The following is a 27,120-nucleotide window of genomic DNA, read 5'->3' on the forward strand; positions in this document are numbered from 1 at the left end:
ATAGCCCCTGCTTTTTCCTCAAGTGCCAACACCAGAAGGTAGGAGGGAGGTCAGAGAACGCAGTAGCATGACAGGTGTTTATTGATCTCCTAGAGGAGGAGAGGGCTGGGCACAGCCCAGTTGTCACCTCCTCAGAGACTCCGCATTGTGAATTGCCCCTGCAGGGTCACTTTTATAAAGCATGAAGTAGCCCTGCACCTGGGCAGGGCTGATCTGAGTTGTAGCTTGAAGGACATGGTCTGCAAAGGTCTCGGCCAGGGAAGCTGCTTCCCCTGGATAGAACCTCTGGAACATCTGGGTCAGCTGCCAGCGTGAGCAGTGGCCCACGTACTCCTTCATGTCTACTCGCCCAGGGCGTATCAGGGCAGGGTCGAGCCTAAGAGAAGAAGGCAGCAAAAGCAGAGTCGTGAGCAGCAGTGCCACCAGCACCCCCAAAAATGGTCCCGCTAGGGCTTCCCTGGTGGCACAGTGGTTGGGAGTCCGCCTGCCGATGCAGGGGACGCGGGTTCGTGCCCCGGTCCGGGAAGATCCCACATGCTGCGGAGCGGCTGAGCCCGTGAGCCATGGCCGCTGAGCCTGCGCGTCCGGAGCCTGTGCTCCGCAGCGGGAGGGGCCACAGCAGTGAGAGGCCCGCGTACCGCAAAAAAAAAAAAAAAAAAAAAAGGTCCCGCTGAACCTCCTGATCCTCCTAAGATAGTGAGGGGGTGGAATCTTGCCTCACAGTCTTGAGTACCTCACTCCTCACCTGTCAACATAGTTGGTGGTCATGAACACGATGCGTGCCTCAGTGGAAGCCACGCCATCCAAGGCGTTGAGCAGGCCGCTGAAAGTGAGACGACCTAGACCTTGGTACTTCACTGGGTCTGGAAGAAGGCAGAGATAAAGCGTGAGTGATCATAGCCCTACTTAAAATTAGCATCCCCTTCTACTCCGTACTTACCATGTCCCCCTACTTATCAATGCGTCTTGTGGCCTCTCATTGCTAACCCAGGTGTCCTCCATCAGCTCCCTGGATTTCTCCTTTCTTCCACTGTTCCTCATTTAGAAACACTCCCCCTTCCGTCAACTTCCCTCACTTACTCTCCGCAGCCAGGTCTCGACTGAGAAAGGCAGCATCCACATCCTCCAGGAGCACCAGGCTCTGCTGCGGTGCCACGCTCAGCAGGTGGTTGAGCCGGTCATCAGAGAGGCTGGAGTCTGTGAGGCTCAGCAGGCAGATGCTGTGCTGCAGTTCCCCAGCCAGGGCTGTGCTATGGAGGAGGGATGACAGGTAATGGGCAACCTGGGAACTGGTCCTTGGGCCCAGCTGCTTGTTCCTCACTGTACTAGTTTTGTCTCGGAGGCCTAAACCTTTCACCATACCCTGCTAGTGTTCCACATGTCTCATGTTTATCCCGGTTCCTGTTCCCCACATTCATTTCCCTTTCCAACCCCACCAGTCCAGTTTCTCTCCAGTTTGAGGGTTAAGGGAAGTTTGACTCTACTCACATAAAACTGCTCTTTCCACAACCAGGGGGCCCATAAAGCAGGTAGCCACGTCTGTAGGGAATGCCTAAGAATACAGCCGGGATGATTGTCAAGACCTAAAATGAATCAGGTACTCTGCCCCAGATGTCCACATTCATGCCCAACTCTGCTCCTTGGAGGCCTGATGACTTTGGCATTGGAAGAAATCATTCCCGTAGACAACTTTTCTCTCCGCTTCGTCTATGGGAATTAGGCTAGAGCTTTATATTTGCCCACAAATATAAAGCGCTAGCCCACAGCTTTATATCTGGCCACAAAGACCAGCCTGTTCCCTCCTGTTCTAATACCACATCAAAAACAACCTAGCGAAGACCCCAGCTGCTTCTCACCTCTGTCAGTGTACCACTTGGGGTTATCGATGAATTCCCGGATGTCTCTGACAATTCGGTCAGCCAGACCCTGTTCTAGAACCACAGAATTCAGTGGCCGGCGGCGGCGTGGATAGCCAAAGGGGCGCCATTCAGAGCCCACGGCTGTGTACATCACTGTCTTCCCTTCCTCCTGCTGCAAGGCTAGCTCTCGAGCTGGGAGGGGGGAGATGAGACAAAGCCAATAATTTCTCTTTGCCATGCTACTAGGCAGAGCTGTGCCAAAACAGTTTCCCTCGGGCTTCCCTGGTGGCGCAGTGGTTGAGAGTCCGCCTGCTGATGCAGGGGACACGGGTTTGTGCCCCAGTCCGGGAAGATCCCACATGCCGCGGAGCGGCTGGGCCCGTGAGCCACGGCCGCTGGGCCTGTGCGTCCAGAGCCTGTGCTCCGCAACGGGAGAGGCCACAACAGTGAGAGGCCCGCGTACCGCAAAAAAAAAAAAGAATATACCAAAACAGTTTCCCTAGCCACCAGTGCTCCCATGGTCTCAGAGCCTCCTGTTCCTCCTCTCCAAGCTTCTCTTCCTTTGATGTCGAAGACCCCATCCCTGCAACTACCACCCCCTGCCCCCATAAAGCCTGTCTGTGCCATCCCACACCTTCCTCCAGGATGTTGAAGAAGACCTTTCGGTCAGTGCCCAGAGCCGTGAAGGTGACAGATTCCCAGGGGGTCCCCGTCTGCAGGTCTATGATCTGCATCTCTCGGCTCCGTTGCACCCGGATCCACTTCCCTTGATACCTGAATAAGAATGGTCAAAATGAGGTGAACGAATGGGTCAAACCCACCTCCCCTCATTCTCCTTTTCTACTCTCAGAGCCCTCTCTGGTTCCCAACCTTACCAGATAAAGTGGTTTCCAGGGCTGGGGACAAATTCAAATTTAGTGGAGATGCGGCCACTCTCGTGCTGAAGGTACGAAGTCTCGACACTGAGGTGCTGAGTTCGGGTACTGTGGCGAGTGAGCCAGCTAAGCAACCAGGCATAGCTCCTGTCTCGAGCAGGGACTTCCAGTGTGATCATGTAATGGCGCCGGAATGCCACCAGACCCAGTTGGGCACCCTTCCGGGCCAGGGCCAGGGCTGTGCCCACACCCACCAGCCCAAATCCAGCCCCAAAGTAGGGATTGTCCTTCAGGGCCAGAACAAAGTCTGAGAGGGGCATCTTGAAAGGAAAACACTGAATCTTACTGGCCCCAAGGCATTTTCAAGACCTGGGGGTGGGGAGCAGTGGAGATGGGACAAAGCACAAGATTAGTTTAGAAAATGGACTCTGAAATTCCTCCTCAACACACCCCTCCCCCCCTGCAGAAGCTGGGAGCAGGAAGGACAGGTCAGCATTACTGTGTGCTTCAATATCCTCCCTCTGTGGGGTGGGGTTGGCGTTGGAATGGGATGGGACTCTGGGCCAGTTGCCCCATTTTGCCTTTCATTATCCTGTTCATACCTGTTTCTTGCCAGACGACTATGTCTGGAGATTCCTTAAACCTGAGAGAACCATATAACCGGCTTCACATCAGGATAATGGATGGACAGAATTTTTGTGGTCCCTGGGACCAGCTGAGTTAGAAAGGGGCCCACTGGCCAGAGTTAGGAGGGGATGAAGAAGCTACTGTCTTCTGTCAACCTGTCAGTAACCTCATGCCTTGCTATTATGAGTCATGTACTTCAAATATCCTCTCCTCTCCTTTACATGCTAATGTCCTGTTTAGCTTTTTATTACCTCCCACCTAAACTGTCTCTTCAAAATTAATTTTAGGGGCTTCCCTGGTGGCGCAGCGGTTGAGAGTCCGCCTGCCGATGCAGGGGACACGGGTTCGTGCCCCGGTCCGGGAAGATCCCACATGCCGCGGAGCGGCTGGGCCCGTGAACCATGGCCGCTGAGCCTGCGCGTCCGGAGCCTGTGCTCCGCGGCGAGAGAGGCCACAATAGTGGCCCGCAAAGAAAAAAAAAATTAATTTTAGTTCTTCAAGTGGCATCTTAATGGGTCTCCACATCCTGCTTCACCAAACTGCTACACAGGGGTCCAGATCTTTCTTCATAAGGATCTGCTTGAATCCCACTACTTTCCCTACTCCAACATCTCCAATGACTGGCTCTCAACAGGTCCCTGAATTAGGTAAAAACTTCTCTGCCTCCACAATACGGGGCCCACCTACCTTTAATGGCTTAGCTCCTAATACTCTCTGTTGAACAAATATACAAACCTCCTTCTTCCTTGCTCAAGCAGTTCTCTTGACTCGGAATGCCCATTTAAATTTATTTCCTCCATTCTCTCCAGTTGAAGTCCCGCCCATCTGCTACTTTCTCCAAGGAGATTTCCTCGAATTCCACCCCCAATAAAATGTGACAGGGCCTGATTCTAGACTGTAAGATCCCGAAGGGTAGGAGGTCAAATCTTTTCTAGCACACCTCACCCGCCCCCCTGCCACTTTGCTCTACGCCTGGCACGCAGTTTGGTGAACTGACAGCAGTGACCTCCGCTGAAGCTCAGAAGAGGATCCAGAATTCCAAAATTCGTATGCGTGGAAGGTTACAGACAAAGCCCTTCCCCCTCCCGGCCCTTGTCGGTCGCCCAGAAGCCCCCTCCCGAACGCCCTCTACACCCCAGCGCGCGCCTCCAGCAGCGGGGTTTGGAATAATCGGTCACTCCCCCGCCCCTTACCGCCATGACTCTCTGGCCCTCCCTCTCGATGGTTTCACCCCTTCGCTCTTCAGTGAAGCGCCGCTTCGCCCGGCCCCCGAGTTGTTTCATCTACTTCCCGCCACACCCACCAAGAAGGCTATGCCACTCTGCTCCACAACTCTCGATGGTACTCTTTGGGCCTCAAGGCCAGGAGGGGGTGTGGGGGTGAGGAACGATCGACAGAACCATAGAGTACTCCGCCAGCTTCACAGAGGAAGAGAGAGCGGCCTCCAAATGCCCGGGTGCTAGAGGCGGCTGGGCCGGAGGCGGTCGCACAAAAGGAGTCACGGGAGGCGACTCTAGCCGCTGGTCGACCATAGAGGTGAGGCTCCCGCCCGCACAGGGCCGGGAGGTAAGCGAGCGGCAGCGGGGCGGGAATTAGTAGGGAGTGCGGGTGGAGCAGGCCGGAGGCAAAAGTTTCTCGAGCACCAGGGTGAGGGGTGGGCCTGGGCGGTGGGAGCGCTCGGGATAAGTGCTGGAGGGAGCACGGCGACGAGCGAGGCCCCGGCGCATCACATCAGCCGCCCCGGTGCCTCGGTCGCGTCACTGCCCTAGACCGCGCCCGGTTACCCGCTGCCTCTCCTTAGGACCATAAGCATGACGATGCTCCATCCTAAGCCTTGCAGGTTACAAAACGGCTTTCTCATTTGCTGGCACTTGTGATTCCCGCTCCCGCCCAACGATGTGGACGCTGTCTGTCATCGCCTCCACTTTACAGATAGAAAAGCTGAGGCCCCGAGAAGCGAGGGGACTGTATCTGTCCAAGGCCACGCGGTGAGTCAGAGCCCACAGGAAAGTGGAAACCGGGTGCCTTGGTCCCCAGGCTGGATCTCATCCTTTTCCCGGGCCTTCTCTCTGCCTTAATTTGTCCTTTCTCTTTCTCAGTACCCGTGCCCCGAGGATAAGCTCATTTCTTCTCTTGTGCCCACCTATGTCCCACCTCACTCCGCCTTCCAGCGGCTCAATCTAGACGACACCGCGTCCTCCTCGGCTCCCCTCTAAGGCAAGTATACTGCCCGAGCTGGAAGACTCCCGAGAGCAGCGATGATAAGTGGAGGCTGTGGTTTCCAGAGAATCCTCTGAGGGCGGAAGTGCCCTGCCCTGCCACCTTCCGAATTTACGTGATCTGAGGCTTTGAGTTGCCGAATTCTCAGCTGCAACCTGATTTCCTAGCCCTAGGCCATTACTCGACCTCCATGACTCAATTTCATGAAATGATTACTGTCATTCTTATTAATTCCTAGTTATTTAGCTTAGACTAATTTTAGCCGTGTATAACAAGATATGCAATTTACTTGATATTCATCTCTCAGTTGTGTTCCAGTGTTCAATGTGAGGCCATAGTCAATTTGTTAGAAATTTCTCCAGGTGTGTTAACTTGTAAGGCATCACTGATTTGATATCTTAGTAGAAGCCTAAATTTGCTTTGATGCATTTCTGTGTCTGGAGTTCTTCACTAGAATTCCCTTATTTGTCTGACTTGTATAGCCTGTTGTGGTTCAGTGAAGTGATAACATCAATAAACTCCACTCAGAAAGCTCCAAGTCTAGGGAGGGAGACTGATAGGTAAATGACGGTGCAGTGTGACACAGTTTCTGACAGAGCTATGTACAATGTGCCATTAGGACCTCAGAGAGAGAAACTTAGATGAAAGGTGTCCGGAAGCCATCCTAGTGGAAGTGACATTTGTGTAGATTCTTAAAGGATAGTTAGGAGTTGGTTAGCCAGACAAGAGAGATGGCAAAGGGGAGAAGGCCCATCAGGCCGAGAGAGGGATGTGTAAGGTTATCGAAGCAGAAGAGAATGTGGTGAGTCTGGGGAATGGCAAATCAATGACAAGTTGAATCATCAGAGCTCTTTTGCGGAGAGAGGTGGAAGGTGAATCTGGAGAGGTCAGCAGGGGCCGGATCATGAAGGAAGGGCTTTGAGCTAAGGAATAGTGAGCTCATAAAATGTTAAGAGGGGAGGTCAGCAGGGGCCGGATCATGAAGGAAGGGCTTTGAGCTAAGGAATAGTGAGCTCATAAAATGTTAAGAGGGGAGGGGACCTCTGAGATCCCTTGGTCCCACCCAATTTTATTGCAGGTAAGAGAACTGAGACCCAGATTGCTTAGTAATTTGTCCAACATCACTTAGCTCCAAGAAACAGTCTTTAATATATTGGCTACAACTTCTTGTCTCTTTCCTATTTTGATCCCTATTAACATGTTTATGCTTTTTGTTCTAAACATTGTCATAAAAAGAAAATTTCTAGGTTAATTACGTATGGCATGCTGCCATGCACGGAAATGCCTAATTGGGCAGGCACTGGGCTGTGCACCCACACCAAGTGGGAAGAAAGTGAGAGATCTAATTATATGTTGTTTGGTTTTTCTTCTGGTTGGATTATCAGCACGTAAGAGGACATAGCACACAAGTTGGTGGTGATGACAGACCCTGTGTTGGACTCACAGCCAGCCAACAGCACTGGGGAGATGGATGGACTGTGCCCTGAGCTATTGCTGATCCCCCGACCTCTCTCTAACCGTGGACTCCTAGAGCCTGTCCAGAGCCCCTGTCCTTCTGGGAACCCTCCACCTTTGCCTGCTGACCCAGGCTGCCTGCTGGTAGAAACCACAGCAACTGAAGAGGACACAGAGAACATGGAGATCATTGTGGAAGCAGTAGCTGGAAACCTGTCCCCAGGTGCTCCTGGAGAGGCCCCAGGTACCAACACAGTTGCTAGCAGGCTAGTGAGACAAGCAACCCTGAGTTTTTGTCTGTGCTGTGTTTGATCGTTGTATATAAATATGATGAAGACACAAGGTAGCATCCTATTTTTATACTTAGAGATGTTGTAATTTGATTTGCAGTTGGTGAATGTTGATTGAAGTCTGGCGAGGTGGTGCACAACTTGTACCAAGCTCTTGGCAGTCTATCCCTGCGAGGGCTTCACGTCTGCTAGGCGGTAATCCAGAAGGGGAAGACCTTTCTGACACCTCTGCCCAGTCCTTACTCCTATAGTCCTCAAGGATTCTTTTCTCCATGTTGACCCTCCCACCCAGGAACTGCAGCCAGGGATTAGGCAAAAGGCCCAGCCTCTCTCCACCACCCAGGGCTTGGCAGGGCTTCCTAGCAGTATTTCCCTGCTCTAGTTTCTTGCGGATAACATACTTAAATCACCCAAGGCATGCCATTAAGAGTGGGAGTTGAATAATTTATATTTACGTTAGAAGAAAGAGTCCTCCCTTTAATCTTCCCACATCTCAACTTCTTATTTTTAGGTAACTTCCCTGTTTTGTAACTGTCGTCTTCCAGCTACAGTTGTACCATTTTTCCTTGGTAGTGTACAAAGAATACTGGGAAAGATTAGCTAGTTTGATTGTATATTTCTAAACTTTGATGTGGTGAAAGAAATAATAAATTAAAAAGGAACCTGGAAAAACATTTGCAATATATAAAACATTTGCAATATATAAGAAAGAGTTAATATCTTTAAAATTCAAAGAGCTCCACAATAAGAAAAAGAAACAGTATTTTTTTAGAAAGGGAGAAAAGAAATCTATGTGCAATTTACTAAAGAAGAAATGAAAATAGTTAATAACCATAAGTATATTTAATCTCACTAACACACAAATTCCAGTTTAACTATAAGATGCCATTATTGTTTCTCAACTTTGGCAGAAATTAAGCAATTTTTATAAAACTAGTGTTGGTGAGGCTATGGGGGAAACAGACACTATCTTATAGTTTATAGAGTATAAATTAGCATAAGTTTTTGAAAGTCAATTTATCCATGAAACAAATTTTAAAAGACATGTACTCTGACCTAGTAGTTCCACTTCTAGGGATCTGTCCTATAGAAAGAGTCACACACATGCACAAGGATGCAGGAATAAGGATGTGTAGGGCAGCTTTATTTGTAATGGTTGGAAACAACCCAGATATCTATTAGTAAGAGCAAAATTTCATTTTGATTTACCCGTGCTCTGAAGTACCATGAACTGGACCAAAAAAATTAGGTAGATCTAAATGTCCTACTCATAGATAAAAATATCCTTGATATATAGCAAGTGAAAATAATTTTTTAAAATGCAAATATCCGGGGCTTCCCTGGTAGCACAGTGGTTAAGAATCCGCCTGCCATTGCAGGGGACACAGGTTCGAGCCCTGGTCTGGGAAGATCCCATGTGCTGCGGAGCAACTAAGCCCGTGTGCCACAACTACTGAGCCTGCGCTCTAGAGTCCGGGAGCCACAACTACTGAAGCCTGTGCACCTAGAACCCATGCTCTGCAACAAGAGAAGCCACTGCAATAAGAAGCCCGCCCGCCGCAACTAGAGAAAGCCCACGCACAGCAACGAAGACCCAAAGCCAAAAATAAATAAGTAAATAAACTTAAAAAAAAAGCAAATTGCCAAAAAATGACCCCAAAAGGTCTGAAAGGATATAGACCAAACTATGTGTGTGAGGGTGGGAGGTGGTTATTCTTTATATAGTTCTGTTGTTGCACTGAATTTTTATTTAAACAAAAAAATAATAAAGAGAAAAAGAAACACCAGAATAAATGTAGGGCAAACCTGGGCTCCACCATTAACAGGCATGGTGGCCTTAACCTTGCAGCATCCCAGGTCCCTCTTCTCATAGGGCAGTTGGAGGACCAAGCAAAAGTGTTTCCTAAGCCTTTCTTTGTCAAGGTCCTGCCAGTTGCTTAAGAAATGGCAGCAAGTGGAGCAACTAGACCCATGCGCCACAATTCCTGAGCCTGCGCTGTAGAGCCTGCAAGCCACAACTACTGAGGCCCACGCGCCTGGAGCCTGTGTTCCGCAACAAGAGAAGCCACCACAATGAGAAGCCCACATACCGCAACAAAGAGTGGCCCCCGCTTGCTGCAACTAGAGAAAGCCCGAGCGCAGCAACGAAGACCCAATGCAGGCAAAAATAAATAAATAAATTGATTTAAAAAATAAAAATTATCAAAAAAAAAAAAAAAGAAATGGCAGCAATTCTTATGAATGTGATCTGGCTCATCTCAGAAAGGATGTCCTCCATTTTATGAATTACTGTGCCTTTGAAAATCTCTTCACAGAATATAAAATAACGCTTTGTCATGTATATTGCAGATATTTTCCTCAGATTGTCATTTTCTTCTTTTGGAAGCTTCTGATTTTTTTATTTGGGCAGAACATATTGCCTTTTCTTAATGCTTTCTGGATTTGGTTAATACGTGTTACATTCATTTCACAAATATTTATGAAGTACCTACTTTGTGCCAAGTATTGTGCAGGATACTGGGAATCCAAACACACGTGCAAGATAGACCATCTTTGACCTTAGGGGGCTTTGAAAATCAGACTTAAGGTGTAGAATCAGACTTAAGTCCATCTCCATTCCATGAATGTTAAAAGGTTCACCTACATTTTCTACTGGTAACTAACTCCTCTGAGTCTTGTTCCGTCTGATTCTGTGCCTTTCTCTGTCGGTCCTCTGCCTGCAGGTGTCCTGGTAAAGGTGGTGGAGGTGTACTTCTGTGAGCGCTGTGAGCAGAGCTTCGCAGAGCCCACTCTGCTGTCCCTGCACCAGTGCACTGAGACCGTTATACAGCCTGTGCAGGGCCTCGCTAGCCCCCCCTGCTCTGTAGAGCTGCCCCCCAGCAACCTCACTCTCCCTGGCCTTCTGCAGGGCCAGAGCCCACCAGATAGCCCCCTGCCGTGCCCTGTGTGTAGACAGGAGTTTGCCCAGCCCCAGGCCCTGAAGAGCCACTTCAAGATTCACCGGGGCACTCCAGACGCCTTCTCCTGCCCAGAGTCTGGCTGTGTGTTCTCTGCTCAAGATCGCAAGGGTCTACAGCACCACCTGAGGCAGACCCACAGAGCGCTTCCCGTGCCCTGTTCTTTCCGGGGCTGCCCCCTGCTCTTCGGGAGCCAGCAGGGCATGGAGCTGCACCGGCAGGCCCATTACCCTTTCCACTGCAACCACTGCAGCTTCGTGGGCTCCAACATCAAACTCTTCCGGCAGCATCAGCGGAGTCACGGGGCCGGGACACAGGGAGAACTGTCTGCTGTTCAGGGTCTTCCATCGCAGGAGCTGCTGCCAGGTATGAGGCCAAGGACCCAGCAGTATCCTGCCTGGATTGCAGCTGCAATTGGTCTGTAGCAGAGGCAGTTGTTACTAATGCCATGAATGTAAGCCTGAATTGAAGAGAATCTGGGGTAGTGGCTCAGGAGGACGGGATTATCGGCTGACGTGGGAAGGCATCTAGACACCCTGGACCAGGCAGAAAATATGGGACAAAGAGAAGTCTTTGTCCGTGACAACGAATGAAGTTTGGCTTGAGCTACACTGTGGCCTTGAAGTTACTTAACCAATGTCTCTTCTGATCCATTTCAGAACTTTCTGAGGGCAAAAGCTAAACTGCCCATCAGTGGCTGTAGCCATTGGTAGAATGCCTGTAGACTCCCTGTTAGAGCAAGTGGGATTGGGCAGGAGAAGCTGGGGTTATTTTAAAAAGAAACCCTCAAGGGAGGTGGTGCTTCAATGATTCTTATTCCTCTTGGTCTCAGAAAGAGTGTGGGGTGAGCAGAGGAGCAGGAGGAAATAGAGAAACCAGGCCAGGAGAGGCCAGGGTTCTGATGAGAGAATTTGGCTCGCTAAGACTGATTTGTGCTCTGGTACAAAGAGAAGATTTCTCTTTCCTGGGAAAAAGTCATACATCTTTGCCTTACTGAGGCAGCTGCCTCTAACTGAGGGAGAGAAGGAATGGATTTGAGAGCACAGGATGTGATCCTGAATTGCTGAGTTGGGTTTCTCAGTAGAAGTTTAGAGGTCAGGGATGTTCGCCCACACTGAGCCACCAGCCATTAACCCTGGGGACCTGAGCCAGGGAAGTACAGTCTAGTCCACCCATTCTCTACCTCTCTGCCCCCTCCCCCCACTGCAGTGACCTCAAAGATCTTGCCTTCAAGGGGTCGAGGTTGGTGTTATCTGAGGTTTGATTTACTTCAGACTGGAGCATCACTGACAGCTTAGCTCCTGGTCTTCCTATCCCTGTCTTGTGTGGGAGTAAATTAATATACTTAGAACCCCGGATTCCCTTATGCTAAATGGTGGGAGGTGAGAAGTACAGGCACTCAGCCCTGCATTGGCTCCTCTAGTCATCAAACTCTTTGCATCTTCAGCTCTCAGAGTGTCCCCAGGAGAGGGAGAGCCTTCAGAGGAAGTAGGAGCACCCTTGCCTGGGCAGGAGTCAGCTGAAGAGGAGGACGTAGAGGAAGAAGAGGACAGTGGCAGCCAGAACTCCCAGAAAGCCCTGGAGAAAGGCCAGGGGGCTCAGCGGTTGGAGGGTAATGATGTGATGGGGCTTGAACCTCTTGGTGGTGGGGAGGAACGGACTGTGGGGGGCGTGGTATTGAGGCTCTGGGGTTTAGTTTTCTGAGTTTTGGTTCAGATCCTTCCGTTCCTAACATTCCACTTTGACATGTCTAGTGGGAAAGTGATAAATGGGCACAGACCCTGGTGACACAGGGTAAGAGTAAATAGAGTTTGCTCTCGGGGCTGGTTTTCCCCAGGCAGAAAGCTCTTTTGTGAGGAGGGGGAGGGTGATATTCATAGTATGAAGATGCCAGGGATTTTTGACTGGCAGCCTGTCTTGTCTGACATGGAGCCCCCTAAGGTTGTTTTTCTGAATCCTTGCTTCCCAGTTTACCATCTGAGGAGAGCAGCATTTGAAACCCATCCCACAGGGAGCATATTTACCCGTCAGGTGACCAGGAAGGATCTGATTATACTTATTATCAGCTCTCTATGCCCCCAGGGTTCAGAAGTAGGAGTACTTTACCTTCTCTTCCCTCTGCTCACTCCCTGTGGGGTTCTTTTCCTTCCAGCCAACCCTACTGATTCTTCCGCCTGCCCTCCGGGTCAAGGACAGGAAGAACAAGAATGCTCCATCAAGATTCTTCTTTTGAGCCTTTCTAAATAAAAGCTCAAGAATAGTGGGTGGCGGGGTGAAGCACTTCTTAAAGGTCACAGCAAGGTCAGAGAAGTCCTTGTGATTTTGTTTCTCTAAATACTTGAAGGACTTCTCTCTTCTTTGAGGCTACAAAGTTTGAGATGCTATTGTTTGGTTTCTTAGAAAGAAAGGAACAAGGCCATGCATGCATGCATAATTTGTCTGGGCAAATTGTGGTTCTCCCATTAACTGGCCAGCCCCTGACCTATCGAAGAATCTCACTCTTAACCCTCCCTGCCTCTCCCTCTCCCAGGCGCTGTGGCTTCTGGCACCGAGTCCCTCTTCAAGACCCACATGTGTCCAGAATGCAAGCGCTGCTTCAAGAAGCGGACCCATCTGGTGGAGCACCTACACCTCCACTTCCCAGACCCCAGTCTCCAGTGCCCCAACTGCCAAAAGTTCTTCACCAGTAAGAGCAAGCTCAAGACCCACCTGCTGCGGGAGCTGGGCCAAAAGGCCCACCGCTGCCCACTGTGCCACTACAGTGCAGTGGAGAGGAATGCCCTCAACCGCCACATGGCCAGCATGCATGAGGATATTTCCAACTTCTACTCAGATACCTATGCCTGTCCTGTCTGCGGGGAGGAGTTCCGCCTCAGCCAGGCCCTTAAGGAGCACCTCAAGAGCCACACCGCAGCAGCTGCGGCCGAGCCGCTGCCCCTTCGCTGCTTTCAGGAGGGCTGTAGCTACACGGCACCCGACCGCAAGGCCTTCGTAAAGCATCTGAAGGAGACCCACGGTGTGCGGGCCGTGGAGTGCCGCCATCACTCGTGTCCCATGCTCTTCGCCACAGCAGAAGCCATGGAGGCCCACCACAAAAGCCACTATGCCTTCCACTGCCCCCACTGTGACTTCGCCTGCTCCAACAAGCACCTGTTCCGTAAACATAAGAAGCAGGGCCACCCTGGCAGTGAAGAGCTGCGCTGCACCTTCTGCCCCTTTGCCACCTTCAACCCGGTGGCCTACCAGGACCATGTGGGCAAGATGCATGCTCACGAGAAGATCCATCAGTGCCCTGAGTGCAGCTTTGCTACCGCCCACAAGAGGGTGCTTATCCGCCACATGCTGCTGCATACCGGTGAGATGGCTTCCACCCTTCCAACAGTGTAATAGTGGTGGTGATGGCAAACGGGAGCATTTACTGTGTGCCAGACACCCGGAGGGCTTTGCGTGCATTGCGTAGGACTCATCTGACCTAGTGTTCCTAGAGATAAATCTAGTATTTGCAGTTTACAAATAAGCCTTGAGTGTCACTCAGCTAGTAAAGTGGTCGGGCTAGGATTTGCGGCATGTGGGATCTTTTTAGTTGAGGCATATGAGATCTTTTAGTTGCTGGATGCGGGATCTAGTTCCCTGACCAGGGATCGAATCCAGGCCCCCTGCAGGGAGTGCAGAGTCTTAACTGGACCACCAGGGGAGTCCCGTGCCTCACCTTTAAAGCCCTGTCAGGTTCTGCCCACCCCTAATCAGGCATGGGTGGGTCAACACCCAGCCTGTTAAAGCAAAGAAACCCACACCAGGACAGATACCTCCCTTTGCAGTTCAAGTTTTGTGATGTGCTGTGAGAGATAGCCGGTGAGGGAACTGAGCCATCCATATATATTATAGCCTTGAAAGCCGGGACACTGAAACATGATCACGTCTGGTGACCTGAAAGTTGCAGGGTTTTCAACTCAGGCTCTTAATTGGTTACCAGCATTACTGATGCTTTGAGTAAAAACCAAACCAGGCTTCCTGCTATAGCATCTTCCCATCTGTGATCTCTATGTAAGCATTGGTGGATTGACAAGACATTAAAAAATCTCATCAAAGATTCTTTAGTTTGGGAGGACAGTTTTTAGGCAGCTTGTGGCAAAGCCATTGTTGTTTCCATTAAACAGTTCATTTCTATACAGGCTTTAGTCACAAAATCTCATTTTTCTGAGGCTTCTTAAAACCTCACATCTATACAGGCATACTTTTTTTTTATTGCACTTTATTGTTCTTAGCAGATACTGTGTTTTATTCTAAGTCGAAGGTTTGTGGCAACCCTGCATTGTCAGGTGATAGTTAACATTTTTTAGCAATAAAGTATTTTTTAATTAAGGTATGTACACTGTTTTGTTAGAATGTTATTGCACACTTAATAGACTACCGTGCAACGTGTGAATATAACTTTTACGTGTACTAGGAAACCAAAAAATTTGTGGGACTCGCTTTCTTGCGATATTTGCTTTATTGTGGTGGTCTGGAACTGAACCCACCATCTCTCTGAGGTATGCTTGTGTAGTGCTTTATAGTTTTTTCATATATATTATCTCATTTAATCCATAATAACGATCTTGTAAGAAAGGCAGGTAAAGATGAGAAACGGTGAACATTTAAATGGCCTGTTTCAGGATCACACAGCTGGTATCAGAAGCAGAGCCAGAACACCACGTTGCTTGCCTTTCACCATAAGGAGAGGGGCTGAGTGGGTGGGCAGGGATAACAGGGAATGGTCCTGAAAGAACATGGCCCCAGCCTCACCTCTTAGCGCTAGGTCTCGACCAACGTACAGGGACAGCTTGTCATTGAGCCCTTTAATCTTCAGATCAGCCATGTGAGGTCGGTATTTTTGTTGCCCCCTTTTTGGAGACCAGGAAACTGAGACTTAGAGGGGTTAAGTGACCTGCCCGAGGACACACAGTAGTAAACTGGGATTTGAACCGCTGCCTACTAGCTCTATGGTTTCTCTGTGCCTCAGCTTCTCCCTCTGTAAAATGGGGTAATAAAGGGCAGTTGTGAGGATTCAGTAAGAGAAGGCATTTTTATAAAGTGCTCAGAAAGGTGCCTGGCACGTAGTGAGCACAGTATAAATGTCGGCTATTAATATATTTATTACTGTGTTGGACTCCGGAGTCAGAGTTGTTAACCACTGTGTTGTATTGCCTAATTTTTTCTCCTCCTCTTCCACAAAACTGGAACGAATTGGGCTAAGTGGAGCAGTTGGCCACTAGTGCCAATAAGCTGTATCGCAAATCCAGAGTGGACTTTGAAGCTGCTTTTGAAAAGCTAGGTCTTCACTTTCCCCCTACCTTCCTTGGTGTCAGGGTGGAAGAGTGGTCGTCCCAGAGGGCTGTGAGGCAGCATTGACTTTTGCGAATACCACTTCAGCTTCCACTCCTGCTGGGCATCAGGGCGAGCCTGCCGGGGAGGACGGTCTGTCGCTCCCTCGGTCCGTGTCTGACTTGTGTTCTCTCCCCGCTCACCCCCATCCCCACAGGCGAGAAGCCACACAAGTGTGAGCTGTGTGACTTCACGTGTCGAGACGTGAGCTACCTGTCCAAGCACATGCTGACCCACTCTAACACCAAGGATTACATGTGCACCGAATGCGGCTACGTCACCAAGTGGAAGCACTACCTCAGCGTGCACATGCGGAAACACGCGGGCGACCTCAGGTATGAGCACACGCCTGCCTCCCTCCCTAACCCAATGACCTGGAGCTAAGCTAGCTGCCTCTCAAAGTCAGCTTCTGGCCCCATCTCTCTTCTGGCCCCAGAGAGACTCCTCCGCACGGCCCTCTGCTCCTGTCATCTCAGCTCCGCTGCCTCTAGCTGACCTCTGCCTGTGGCCTAGTGTGCACTGTGTGAGCTCTCTGGGCTCAGGGAAGGGGGTGTAGACCCAGAGTAGAGGCCCAGAGACTAAGGTGTCATTTGAGTTCTGAGTCCAGTCCTGGTGAATTAGATGGGCTACGCCTGTGGCTCCAATCCTGGCCACGTCCAAATCCAGGCAAGTTCCCCTCTGACCTGTGGGCACAGCTGGCTAGGGGGTTTCTCCGTGGCTTTCACGTCTCCGTGGGGGAGTGGGATCTAGGCACAGAAACCTGCCCCGTGGGGCTGTAGCCATGTCAGCTCCTCAGAAGTCCACAGAGGTTGACTGATTCATGATACCCTCCCTTTAGGAAGCAATGTAGAGTAGGAGGTAGAACACAAGCCCTGAAGCTAGACCACCTGCCCTTCACTTCCTTTGTAACTCGAGGCAAGTTACTAACTTCTGTACCTTAGTCTCCTCACTAAGACGATTAAATTCGATGAGGCATGTACAACACTGAGTGTAGAGCTTGGCCCATAGTAGGTATTTATACAGTTTCTGGTAGTTGCTGTGATTAATTTATGATTGTGATTTTTCCCTCCTCACCAGATACCAGTGCAACCAGTGCTCCTATCGCTGCCACCGGGCTGATCAGCTGAGCAGCCACAAGCTGCGGCACCAGGGCAAGTCCCTGATGTGCGAGGTGTGCGCCTTCGCTTGCAAGCGGAAGTACGAGCTGCAGAAGCACATGGCTTCCCAGCACCACCCCGGCACGGCCACCCCACTCTACCCCTGCCGCTATTGCAGCTACCAGAGCCGCCACAAGCAGGCCCTGCTGAGCCATGAGAACTGCAAGCACACCCGCCTCCGAGAGTTCCACTGTGCCCTCTGCGACTATCGCACCTTCAGCAACACCGCCCTCTTCTTCCACAAGCGCAAAGCCCACGGCTACGTGCCCGGGGACCAGGTCTGGCAGCTTCGCCGTGCCAGCCAGGAGCCAGAGGGAGCCGGGCAGTGCCCAACACCCCCACCAGACTCAGAGCCCTCAAGTCAGCTGTCTGCCCAGCCTGAGGGGCCGGACCATGACCCAGGGACGGTGGTGGACCCCGGCTTGGATCAGGCCCCGCCAGAGACCAGTGAGGAGGACAGTGCTGGGAAACAGGACGGCGGTGAGGTTCCCCAGGGGCATGACCTAGTTGGCAGCCCCAGTCCGGCGGAGGTAGATGAGGGAGGCTGCACGCTACACCTAGAGGCGCTGGGAGTGGAGCTGGAGCCTGTGGGCAACCCGCCCCTTGAGGAGATCACCGAAACAGCTCCTGTGGAGTTCAGGGCCCTCGATCCCTCAGGGCCTCTGAGACTGGAAGGGCCAGATGGAACTTTGACAGAGCTGTCTACCTTTGAAGGTGCTGGAACTTCCGGCTTGGGTGCCGAAGAGTCCATTCTGGAAAAGCCAGTCTCTGAGCCCCCTATAAATCCCCCTTCCTCAGAGGAGCCCCCTGACAGCTGGGTGGGAACCTTCAAGGCAAATCCACCCACTGAGACAGCACCCCTGCCCCAGTTCCCTGAATCAGAGTCATTACTCAAGGCCCTAAGGAGGCAGGACAAAGAACAGGCAGAGGCGCTGGTGCTGGAGGGGCGGGTTCAGATGGTAGTGATACAGGGAGAGGGGCGGGCTTTCCGCTGCCCACACTGCCCTTTCATCACCCGCCGGGAGAAGGCCCTGAATCTGCACTCCAGGACTGGGTGCCAGGGCCACCGAGAGCCCCTCCTCTGCCCTGAGTGTGGAGCCAGCTTCAAGCAACAGCGTGGCCTTAGCACCCATCTGCTGAAGAAGTGCCCTGTTCTCCTCAGAAAGAACAAGGGCTTGCCCAGACCAGATTCACCCATCCCTCTGCATCCTCAGCCCCCGGGCACGCCGGCCTCAGAGGATGCAGCAGGTGGGAAGCCCCCACCTGCACCATTAGAAGTAGAGATCATGCTCCCAAAAGATGCTCCTTCCAAGCTTCCTGGGGAGCCAGAAAACATAGAGGAGCCTGTTGCCACACTCTCTGGCTCCACAGTCCCTCCTGCAGAAGACTCCTCGCCCACAGAGGCCCCTGAGAAGTTCCACTTTGAGCAGGGCAAGTTTCACTGCAACTCATGCATGTTCCTTTGCTCTCGGCTTTCCTCCATTACCTCTCACGTGGCTGAAGGCTGCCGGGGCGGACGTGGCGGGGGAGGAAAGCGAGGCGCCTCCCAGACCCAGTCTATTGTGTCCCTGCTGAGCAGCAGGGACTCTGCTCCCCTGAGCAGTGGGAGTGCAGAGCGCAGCCCTGGTGATGGGGATGCAGCTCTGGTTCCAAAGCAGAAGGGGGCTCGCTTCTCCTGCCCCACGTGTCCCTTTAGCTGCCAGCAGGAACGGGCCCTGAGGACTCACCAGGCCCGGGGCTGCCCCCTTGAGCAGTCTGGAGAGCTGCGCTGTGGCCTCTGCCCATTCACCGCTCCTGCTGCTGCTGCCCTGAGGCTCCACCAGAAGCGGAGGCACCCCGCTGCAGCCCATGGCCCCCGGCCCCCTCTTCAGTGTGGGGACTGCGGCTTCACCTGTAAACAGAGCCGGTGCCTACAGCAGCACCGGCGGCTGAAGCATGAGGGGGTGAAGCCATATCAGTGTCCTTTCTGTGACTTTTCCACCACCAGACGGTACCGGTTAGAGGCTCACCAGTCCCGACACACAGGTGTTGGCCGCATCCCCTGCAGCTCCTGTCCCCAGACATTTGGTACCAACTCAAAACTGCGCTTGCATCGGTTGAGGGTACACGACAAAACACCCACCCACTTCTGTCCACTCTGTGACTATAGTGGCTACCTTCGCCATGACATCACTCGCCACGTTAACAGTTGCCACCAGGGCACCCCAGCCTTTGCCTGCCCCCAGTGTGAGGCCCAGTTCAGCTCCGAGACAGCACTCAAGCAGCATGCTCTGCGCCGGCATCCCGAGCCTACGCCCCCTGTCCCTGGCTCTCCCACAGAGGCCACTGAGGGCCCACTGCACTGCTCCCGCTGTGGGCTGCTGTGCCCCAGCCCTGCCAGCCTGCGAGGGCACACCCGGAAACAGCACCCACGGCTCGAATGTGGGGCCTGTCAGGAGGCCTTCCCCAGCCGGCCGGCATTGGACGAGCACCGAAGGCAGCAGCATTTCAGCCACCGCTGCCAGCTCTGTGACTTTGCTGCCCGGGAACGGGTGGGCCTGGTGAAGCACTACTTGGAACAGCACGAGGAGACTTCAGCAGCGGCGTCCTCAGCTGGGGATGCTGGCCAGCCCCCTCTGCGCTGCCCTTTTTGTGACTTTGCGTGCCGCCATCAGCTGGTGCTAGATCACCACGTGAAAGGGCACGGGGGCACCCGGCTCTACAAGTGCACTGACTGTGCTTACAGCACCAAGAACCGGCAAAAGATCACCTGGCACAGCCGCGTCCACACTGGGGAAAAGCCCTACCGCTGTCACCTCTGTCCCTATGCCTGTGCTGACCCCTCTCGCCTCAAGGTAAGGTCAGGGGCTAGGGGGTCTGGGAATGGAAGGAATGCAGGCTGCAGAGTTAAACTACCTGGGTTCTTTAATCCTGACTCTTCTGAAAATTAGCTCTGTGACTTTGGTCAAGTCCCTTAACTTCTCCAAACCTCAGATCCTCATCTGTGAAGAGGGGATAATACTTCATAGGGTTGCTACAGAGATAAAATTCCATAATACATGCTTGGCATGTGATAAAGGCGTATAATAGGTTATAGATAACCTAGATGATAACAGCTGACATTTACTGAGTACTTACACTGTATGTCGGACACTAATTTTAATCCTTTCAAAAATATGAGATATACTTTTACTGTTTCCCATTTTCCAGATTAATAAACTGAGAATTAGGGGTAAGGTTGCCCAAAGACACAGCTGATAAGTGGCAGAGGTGAGATAGGGCAGACCTGGGGTCAGCCGAATGGGTTAGGGTTGCGTCAGAGTGACTGGCCTTGGAGACCTCATTGGCAGTGGGGGAGAATGGGTAGGATCGGTGCAGGGAACCGGATTATCTGCCAACAGTTTCTCTGCCTGCTTGCTCTATTTCCACATCCAGTGAGTACCAAAGGGTACACATTTTCTGGGTGTACTCTTTGCTCTTCCCTCCTCCAGTACCATATGCGGATTCACAAGGAGGAGCGGAAGTATCTGTGCCCTGACTGTGGCTACAAGTGCAAGTGGGTCAACCAGCTCAAGTACCACATGACCAAGCACACAGGTGAGTCTGCATGGTTTTGACAGGCCTGAGGGGTTCCCCTGTGCCCTAGCACACCCAGCCTCCCTGAGGTGGTGTATGTCCTTACTCAGATTCGGGGTGCACAGCTGTATTCACATCAAGGGTAGTAGGTAGACTGAAAAGCCAGAATAGCTTCCCAACCCACTGAAAGCCTATCAGAATCAGGACAGAGGTGAACCTGAGAGTCTGGACATGTGTACTTTGTGAAAGCTTCGCGGGGTATTATGGCACAAGGTCACCCACCTCCGGTTGAGGACCTCCAACTCAAACATGAGTGACTGAGCAGGTCTGCCTGGTCCCTACAGAGACAGGATGGAACTATCATGAGTGAGGAGGAGAAAGTAGAGGGTTCAGCTGTTATTTGTTTATTTATTTATTTATTTTGGCTGAGTTGGGTCTTTATTGCTGCGCACAGGCTTTCTCTAGTTGCAGCGAGCAGCGGCTACTCTTCGTTGCGGTGCGAGGGCTTCTCATTGTGGTGGCTTCTCGTCTTGCGGAGCACGGGCTCTAGGTGTGGGCTCAGAAGTTGTGGCTTATGGGCTCCAGAGCGCAGGCTCAGTAGTTGTGGCGCATGGGCTTAGTTGCTCCACGGCATGTGGGATCTTCCCAGACCAGAGCTTGAACCTGTGTCCCCTGCATTGGCAGGGGGATTTTTAACCACTGTGCCACCAGGGAAGTCCCTCACCTGTTTTTTTTTGTTTTGTTTTTTTTTACAGAATCAGAGGCCCCATACAGTATTATCAAGATGACTGTGGGCTTTTTTTTTTTTTTAAGAAGTTGTTGGGGGTAGGAGTTTATTAATTAATTTATTTATTTTTGCTGTGTTGGGTCTTCGTTTCTGTGCAAGGGCTTTCTCTAGTTGTGGCAAGCGGGGGCCACTCTTCATTGCAGTGTGCGGGCCTCTTACTATCGTGGCCTCTCTTGTTGTGCAGCACAGGTTCCAGATGTGCAGGCTCAGTAGTTGTGGCTCACGGGCCTAGTTGCTCCGCGGCATGTGGGATCCTTCCAGACCAGGGCTCGAACCCGTGTCCCCTGCATTAGCAGTCAGATTCTCAACCACTGCGCCACCAGGGAAGCCCCCCTCACCTGTTTTAACTTGTCCTTTATTTTTCTCCTGGGTACAGTCCATGAACCACAGGTTCTCAGAGAAGGGTTAATGATGGTGTGCCTGTGATTGTTGCATATGGCCCCCGCCAAGTAAAGAAATTAACCAGATGCATTTCAAGGCCCTCTGCCTCTACCCCTTCTTTTGCCTCTCCCGCTTCCCTCTTAAGCATTTTCTTTTACTTCTTGTGTTGAACAAGGGATCCATTTCAGTGGATTCCCAGTTCCATGAGTACTCCATGACCAAAAAGGGGTGGGAGTTCCCCATGTAGAAACCCTGTCATATTTGAGTATTTATTGCTGTCAGTTGGCTACTTAGGGGTCCAGTTAGTTACCGGCATCCATCGAGCACCCACTGTATACAAGGGGCTATGTTGAGAATAGGACACACCAATGTCAGACAGGATTGGAACATTCCAAAGACATGGTCCTTAGGTTGCTGCTTGTGTTCCTTATGTCCCAGGATCACAGTGACTCCTCTGGTCCACTGATCCTTGTTCCACCTCCTTCAATGGTGATGTGTTCCCTGTCCTTGCCCTGTCCTACAGGACTGAAGCCATACCAGTGTCCCGAGTGTGAGTACTGCACGAACAGGGCCGACGCACTGCGCGTGCACCAGGAGACGCGGCACCGGGAAGCACGGGCCTTCATGTGTGAGCAGTGTGGCAAGGCCTTCAAGACACGCTTCCTGCTGCGCACCCACCTCCGCAAGCACAGCGAGGCCAAGCCCTACGTGTGCAACGTGTGCCACCGTGCTTTCCGCTGGGCCGCCGGCCTGCGCCATCATGCCCTCACCCACACCGACCGCCACCCTTTCTTCTGCCGCCTCTGCAGCTACAAGGCCAAGCAGAAATTTCAGGTGGTCAAGCACGTGCGCAGGCACCACCCTGACCAGGCTGACCCAAACCAAGGCGTGGGCAAGGACCCCACCACGCCCACGGTGCACCTACATGACGTGCAGTTGGAGGATCCCGGCCCCCCTGCTCCTGCTGCTCCCCCCACTGGACCTGAGGGCTGAGGGCCTCCCCCACCTCCTGACAAGAAGAGGGTGTGGGCCCAGGTGTGCAGACTGGACCCAGAGTTAGCCTGAGGAGCTCAGGGCCAGAGGAAAGGCTTGGCTTCAGGGTGTCAGAGAGGCTGGAACCCTCCTGGGAATCTGGCTGTAGTACTTGGAAGTTGATATAAAAGAGAGACCTGGACCACAGATTGACTTCTGTTGAGGCACATTGTGTTTTTAACCCGTGAGTTCCTAATCTCTTCACCATCACTCCACCAGAGTCCCTGGCTATAAGATCGTGGCTTACCCATTTCATCTTCTCTTTCCTTCTTACTACGTCAAGTCCTATTTTCTTTCAGCATCCTCAGAACAGTTGTATCTAACCGCATGTGCTGTTGTGCCCACTGCTCTATAAAGCATGGTTAAATGATTAGTAGCTTATATAGACTCGTCCAAGTCCCTGACTTAACACTGCCAGGCTGTCATCTCAGTCTGCCCTGCCCCCTCTCAGGCCTCTGTCTCTCCTTTGTCTCCTTCCATCTTCACTGAGCGATTGATTCTGAAACGCCCAGGTCTGCCTTCTCTCTGTTCTCAAGCCTGAATCAGCCCTTGCCCTGCGCCCTATTTCTGAGTCCCTTTGTCTACCTGTAGAGGGAGGATTGCCACCCACTAAGCCTCCTCGTGGAAGCAGCTTTAATTCGGCACCATCCTGACTGGCTCAGCTGCTGCACTAGAGTTAAAGCACAAGGATAGGGTGAAAGACAGACAACTGGGAAGGTAAATCTCTAACCCAGGATTCTGTCAGTGCCTCACAGTGACTGTATAATTAATCATCTAAACTGGGACACACTGGGAAAATTGAAGAGGGTACTATTAATAATTATGCTGAGACACCAAACATAAACCCGGACTATTCCAGGCATACTCTTTAGGAGGGCTGGGATCACATAACTCTTTGTCTCCTCGTTTTGCCCTGTCCCTTAGAAGCCATACTTGTAGTAAGTGCAGGGGGGGCCCTGGAAACCCTATTTTTCCACCTTTTCCCTATCCCAAATGTCCCCCAACCCTCATATCTCCCCTTCTTGCCCAACAATGAGAGACTGTACTCAAGCCAAATTGAGAGAGAAGCTCTATTTATACCAGAGGGGCTAGGGAGCAGCAGTCCAGTGGAGACTCTGAGGGCTGTGTAGTGTTCTCTTGACAGTCGTAATACAGTCTTGGGGTCAGATCTCCTTCCCCAGCCTTTGCCTGGGGAGCCTTGGGGCTTGATTTGTCATTCCCTTGGCTCTGGACTTTGAGGAAGTTAGAGGTGGAGGAGATAGTGCCTCTGAGGGTTTGTCTGCCCCAAGCCCTTCTCTGGATTTCTAGTTGCAATCTGCCTTTGAGCCAGAGTTGGTGTGAAAGTGTAGTCCTAGATCTGGGTATGGTATTGAACCTATAGCAAGAGGAAGGAAGGAAGGAATTCCAGTGTAGAGTGTGCAGAGGGTAAGGACAGGAATGATACCAAAGGCTGGTGAAAACGAAGAAAGGGAAAAGAAAGAAAGTGAAAAATCAGGTCCTAGATTTGCTTGTCAGGAAGGATGAAGTAATTTTGTGCCTAGGAATGCACAGTCCAAAGCTTGGTTTTCACCACCTCTGTTTGCTTTCTGGAGCATCCTTCCAGGCTTTTCTTACCGTCTAAAGCCGATGTACCCACTCTTCCCGTGAAGTGCCCACCTTAAGATTCAACCCCCTCTAGCCCTTCCCGGGTGCAGATGTGCACGAAGATGGAGGCTGGATGGAGGCTGATGCCATCCTTGGAGAGCAAGTGTATATGGCGGTAACCTGGAAAGCGGGGGGGCGGGGGACAGTATTAGGAAGGCAGCCCAGAGCTGGGGTGCGGGCCAGGGGTGGGAGGACTGGCTCACCTTGTTGCATGCAGTTCCAAGGCAGGGTGTACTGACCAATGAAATCGTTTCGGGATTTCCAGTCATAGTCTTTTACCACAAAACGCAGCAGGGCCAGTTCAGGTACCAGGACCCGGAAGCACAGTGTCTGCCCCCAGTATGGATTAAAACCTGAGTGGGGGAGGGTAAGTGAGGGAAGAAATGAAGGAACAGACATTGTTGACCATGTTGGGTTGCTTTCCCCATGTTCTCTCGCTTAATTTTCATAGCATTTTACAAGTGAGGAGATTGAGTGGGTAAGCAGTTTGCTTAGTCACTGGAGCTTGTAAGTGAGAGGCCTGGCTTCAGACCCAAGATGTCCCAAGTCCTTATTCTTTGTCCGGTTCCACACTGCCTCCCATGAAGGTGGCGGGAGGGGTGATGGACTGTGCTTAATGGAGGGCTGGATGGTAGGAAAACAACAGCCATGCTCCTCCCACTTTCCCCCAGCACTGCCCAGTCTCACCATTGTTCTCCACATAGCTGGTCTCTTGCCGGGTTGTGTCTTGGCGGATGCCAAAGATCTCCACTCTTACCAGTGGATCCACAATGGACTCCTCCTTGGTCTTGTCCACTTTGGGGAGTTGCTGCCCACTGATTACCTGCAACCAGAGCTCTGGAACCTCACTAGTTCCTGCTCAGCCCAGCCCCCGTCCAGCTCTCACACCCTTGCGGGGGAGACACAGGACCTTGCACTATAGCTTTGGGGTTTGCAAAGCTAATTCTCATGGGTAATATATTCTAGTACCTCACCTGCTATTTAAAATGCATCCAAGTAGAAATTTAGCAAGGTTTGAAAGTAGGTATTTTATGACAGCAGCCCTTCTATAGCACTTACTATGCCCTAGGCACTGTTGCAAGCACTTCAGATCAGCTAATCACAACAGCCCTGAGAGGTAGGCAGTATTGTTACCCCAATTTTGCAGGTGAGGAGACTAAGGTTAAGGAGTTTGCCTAACGTTACACAACTAGTAAATGGGTTTGAACCTAGGCAACTGGCTCCAAAGTCCATGCTGCCTCATGAGGAACTTTTCCCCCATTACACTCCTGTCAGTCCTAGCCACCCACCCCTCACCCCTTCCACCCACCACCCTCCCTGGCTTCTATCCCAGTGATCCCAGTTTCTTCCCAATGGTTTCTCTTTCCATTATACCTGGATTAGGAGGGTCTGGGCTTTGAACGGACTGATGGGCCTCTCAGGGTGGAAAGAACTCTGGGCGTCACGCAGGAAGTCTGGCTTCAGCACGTAGCCGGAGCCAGCATTCTGACGGAAGAGCCCATCACACAGGTCCATCTCAAGCCCCGCAGTCTGCATATTCAGAGCCACTGAGGGCCCGGGGAGAAAAGGAAAGATTCACCGTGGGGGCCATCCAGCCCATCTTTCATGGAGCTAGACAGACATACTGGGTGTAAAAGGGCTGCAGGGAACACGATGGAGAGCATCCTTCTCAGCCTAGCCCTCCTCTCGGAGCACTCCCTGGCCCCGTTGCCACCCAGGGACTTACTTCCCACCCGTAGCTCTTCCACTCGCTCTTCCCTGTCCCTACTGCCCCCTCACCCATCTGGCAGCCTGCATTCCAGAACTCCTGGGGGTTGTAGTTGGATGAATCTGTCCTCAGGCCACTGGGATATACGCGGCTTAACTGCCAGGTATTGTGCAGCACAAACTCATTGCCTGCAAAGAGGGTGTGGGTAGGGAGATGGTAGTGGGTGGGGTGGATCCTCCCACTTCACTGGTCTCAAGGACCCTGCCCACCCACTTCATTCTTTGCAGCATCTCCTAAGGCTGTGCCTATCTCTCCTCCATGCAGACCATCTCCCACACCTGTCTTACTCCTAGAGCCTTGAGCCCACTGTTAATACTCCCATCCCCGTACCCGGTCTGAGGAGTTCCTTGGCTCCACCATCCCTCCTTCGCTCCCTCCTCCTCTTGGGACTCATCTGCCTGCCCATCAGACCTGACCCTAACCCATCCCAGTTCCTTCCGCGTCCCTCCCTCTTGGTCCTGACCAGCCTCCTTGATGAGGCTCTTGGCCTTGGCTTCAGAGAAAGATGACGTTTCATAGAAGCGGTAGTGCTCCCTCGAATGAGTGAAGCTGTAGAACGTGACAGCCTTCAAGTAGACGACCAGGGCAGAGAGGGATGGACATAAGATGGGCTTGGATTTCTGGAAAAGGAGAAAGTAGAGAGGAAGATGGAATTGAACCATTAGCAATCTGAGAGGGAAGAAGCCAATGGCCAAGATCTGAACTTCTCCACCCAACCTAAGGCTCTGCCCACTGCCTCCCCATTGTATTCTCCCTCCTGCCTCACCTGCTTTGGAAAGAGAAGGAACCCAGGCTTGGAAATAGGAGCCTGGGACATAATCTGACAACACATAGGCGGACACAACAGTGGGCACATCACAACCTGAGGATGGGAATGGCAATAAAGGCAGTCTATGTATACTGATGGGATCAGTTTCAGCCTCTGGGCTTGAAGGATTACTTTGTAAGTAACAGGTTTTTAATTTATTATTATTATTATTAAACAGATGTCATACTCCCTACCTCTCATCTTTTAAAACAAATAAGTAATTTTTTATCAAAATGCACATGAGGGCTTCCCTGGTGGCGCAGTGGTTGAGAGTCCGCCTGCTGATGCAGGGGACGCGGGTTTGTGGCCCAGTCCAGGAAGATCCCACATGCCGCGGAGCG

At 51.7% G+C, this 27,120-nt stretch overlaps 3 protein-coding genes across 9 annotated transcripts in view; 1 reads left to right on the forward strand and 2 right to left on the reverse strand.

The window, feature by feature from the left end:
* Positions 1-63: 63 nt before the first annotated feature.
* Positions 64-5,134, reverse strand: BCS1L (BCS1 ubiquinol-cytochrome c reductase complex chaperone). 4 transcript variants are annotated; one of them, XM_089916371.1, is made up of 8 exons: positions 4,665-5,134; positions 2,735-3,103; positions 2,494-2,633; positions 1,857-2,051; positions 1,489-1,552; positions 1,081-1,250; positions 746-863; positions 64-376 (listed from the first exon to the last, which is right to left on the reverse strand). In XM_089916371.1, the coding sequence occupies exons 2-8, from the start codon at positions 3,052-3,054 to the stop codon at positions 124-126; spliced, it is 1,260 nt and encodes a 419-aa protein (XP_089772497.1). In that variant the 5' UTR covers positions 3,055-3,103; positions 4,665-5,134; the 3' UTR covers positions 64-123. The 4 variants fall into 4 exon arrangements, with proteins under 4 accessions (XP_089772497.1, XP_022423402.1, XP_022423403.1 ...); XM_022567694.3 differs by lacking the exon at positions 4,665-5,134 and adding an exon at positions 4,555-4,657; XM_022567695.3 differs by lacking the exon at positions 4,665-5,134 and adding an exon at positions 4,097-4,488.
* ZNF142 (zinc finger protein 142) lies at positions 4,607-26,972 on the forward strand. Of its 4 annotated transcripts, none has more exons than XM_089916358.1 (11): positions 4,607-4,927; positions 5,163-5,349; positions 5,461-5,578; positions 6,967-7,280; positions 10,050-10,649; positions 11,731-11,895; positions 12,814-13,638; positions 15,805-15,982; positions 16,725-19,638; positions 20,275-20,380; positions 22,051-26,972. In XM_089916358.1, the coding sequence occupies exons 4-11, from the start codon at positions 7,001-7,003 to the stop codon at positions 22,518-22,520; spliced, it is 5,538 nt and encodes a 1,845-aa protein (XP_089772484.1). In that variant the 5' UTR covers positions 4,607-4,927; positions 5,163-5,349; positions 5,461-5,578; positions 6,967-7,000; the 3' UTR covers positions 22,521-26,972. The 4 variants fall into 4 exon arrangements, with proteins under 4 accessions (XP_089772484.1, XP_022423396.2, XP_089772483.1 ...); XM_022567688.3 differs by having other exon boundaries at positions 5,194-5,349; XM_089916357.1 differs by having other exon boundaries at positions 4,608-4,897.
* Positions 18,303-27,120, reverse strand: part of PLCD4 (phospholipase C delta 4) — a 33,474-nt gene continuing 24,656 nt past the window's right edge. The window contains 7 exon segments of the mRNA XM_089916373.1: positions 18,303-24,323; positions 24,407-24,556; positions 24,891-25,026; positions 25,578-25,750; positions 25,983-26,099; positions 26,435-26,591; positions 26,738-26,833. Of these exon segments, the coding sequence (XP_089772499.1) occupies positions 24,217-24,323; positions 24,407-24,556; positions 24,891-25,026; positions 25,578-25,750; positions 25,983-26,099; positions 26,435-26,591; positions 26,738-26,833 (936 nt within the window). The 3' untranslated portion in view covers positions 18,303-24,216.

Source organism: Delphinapterus leucas, chromosome 8 (assembly GCF_059928025.1).
Source record: "Delphinapterus leucas isolate spDelLeu-1000000601 "Yukka" chromosome 8, BTC_Dleu_Yukka2, whole genome shotgun sequence".
NCBI classification, from domain to species: Eukaryota; Metazoa; Chordata; class Mammalia; order Artiodactyla; family Monodontidae; genus Delphinapterus; species Delphinapterus leucas.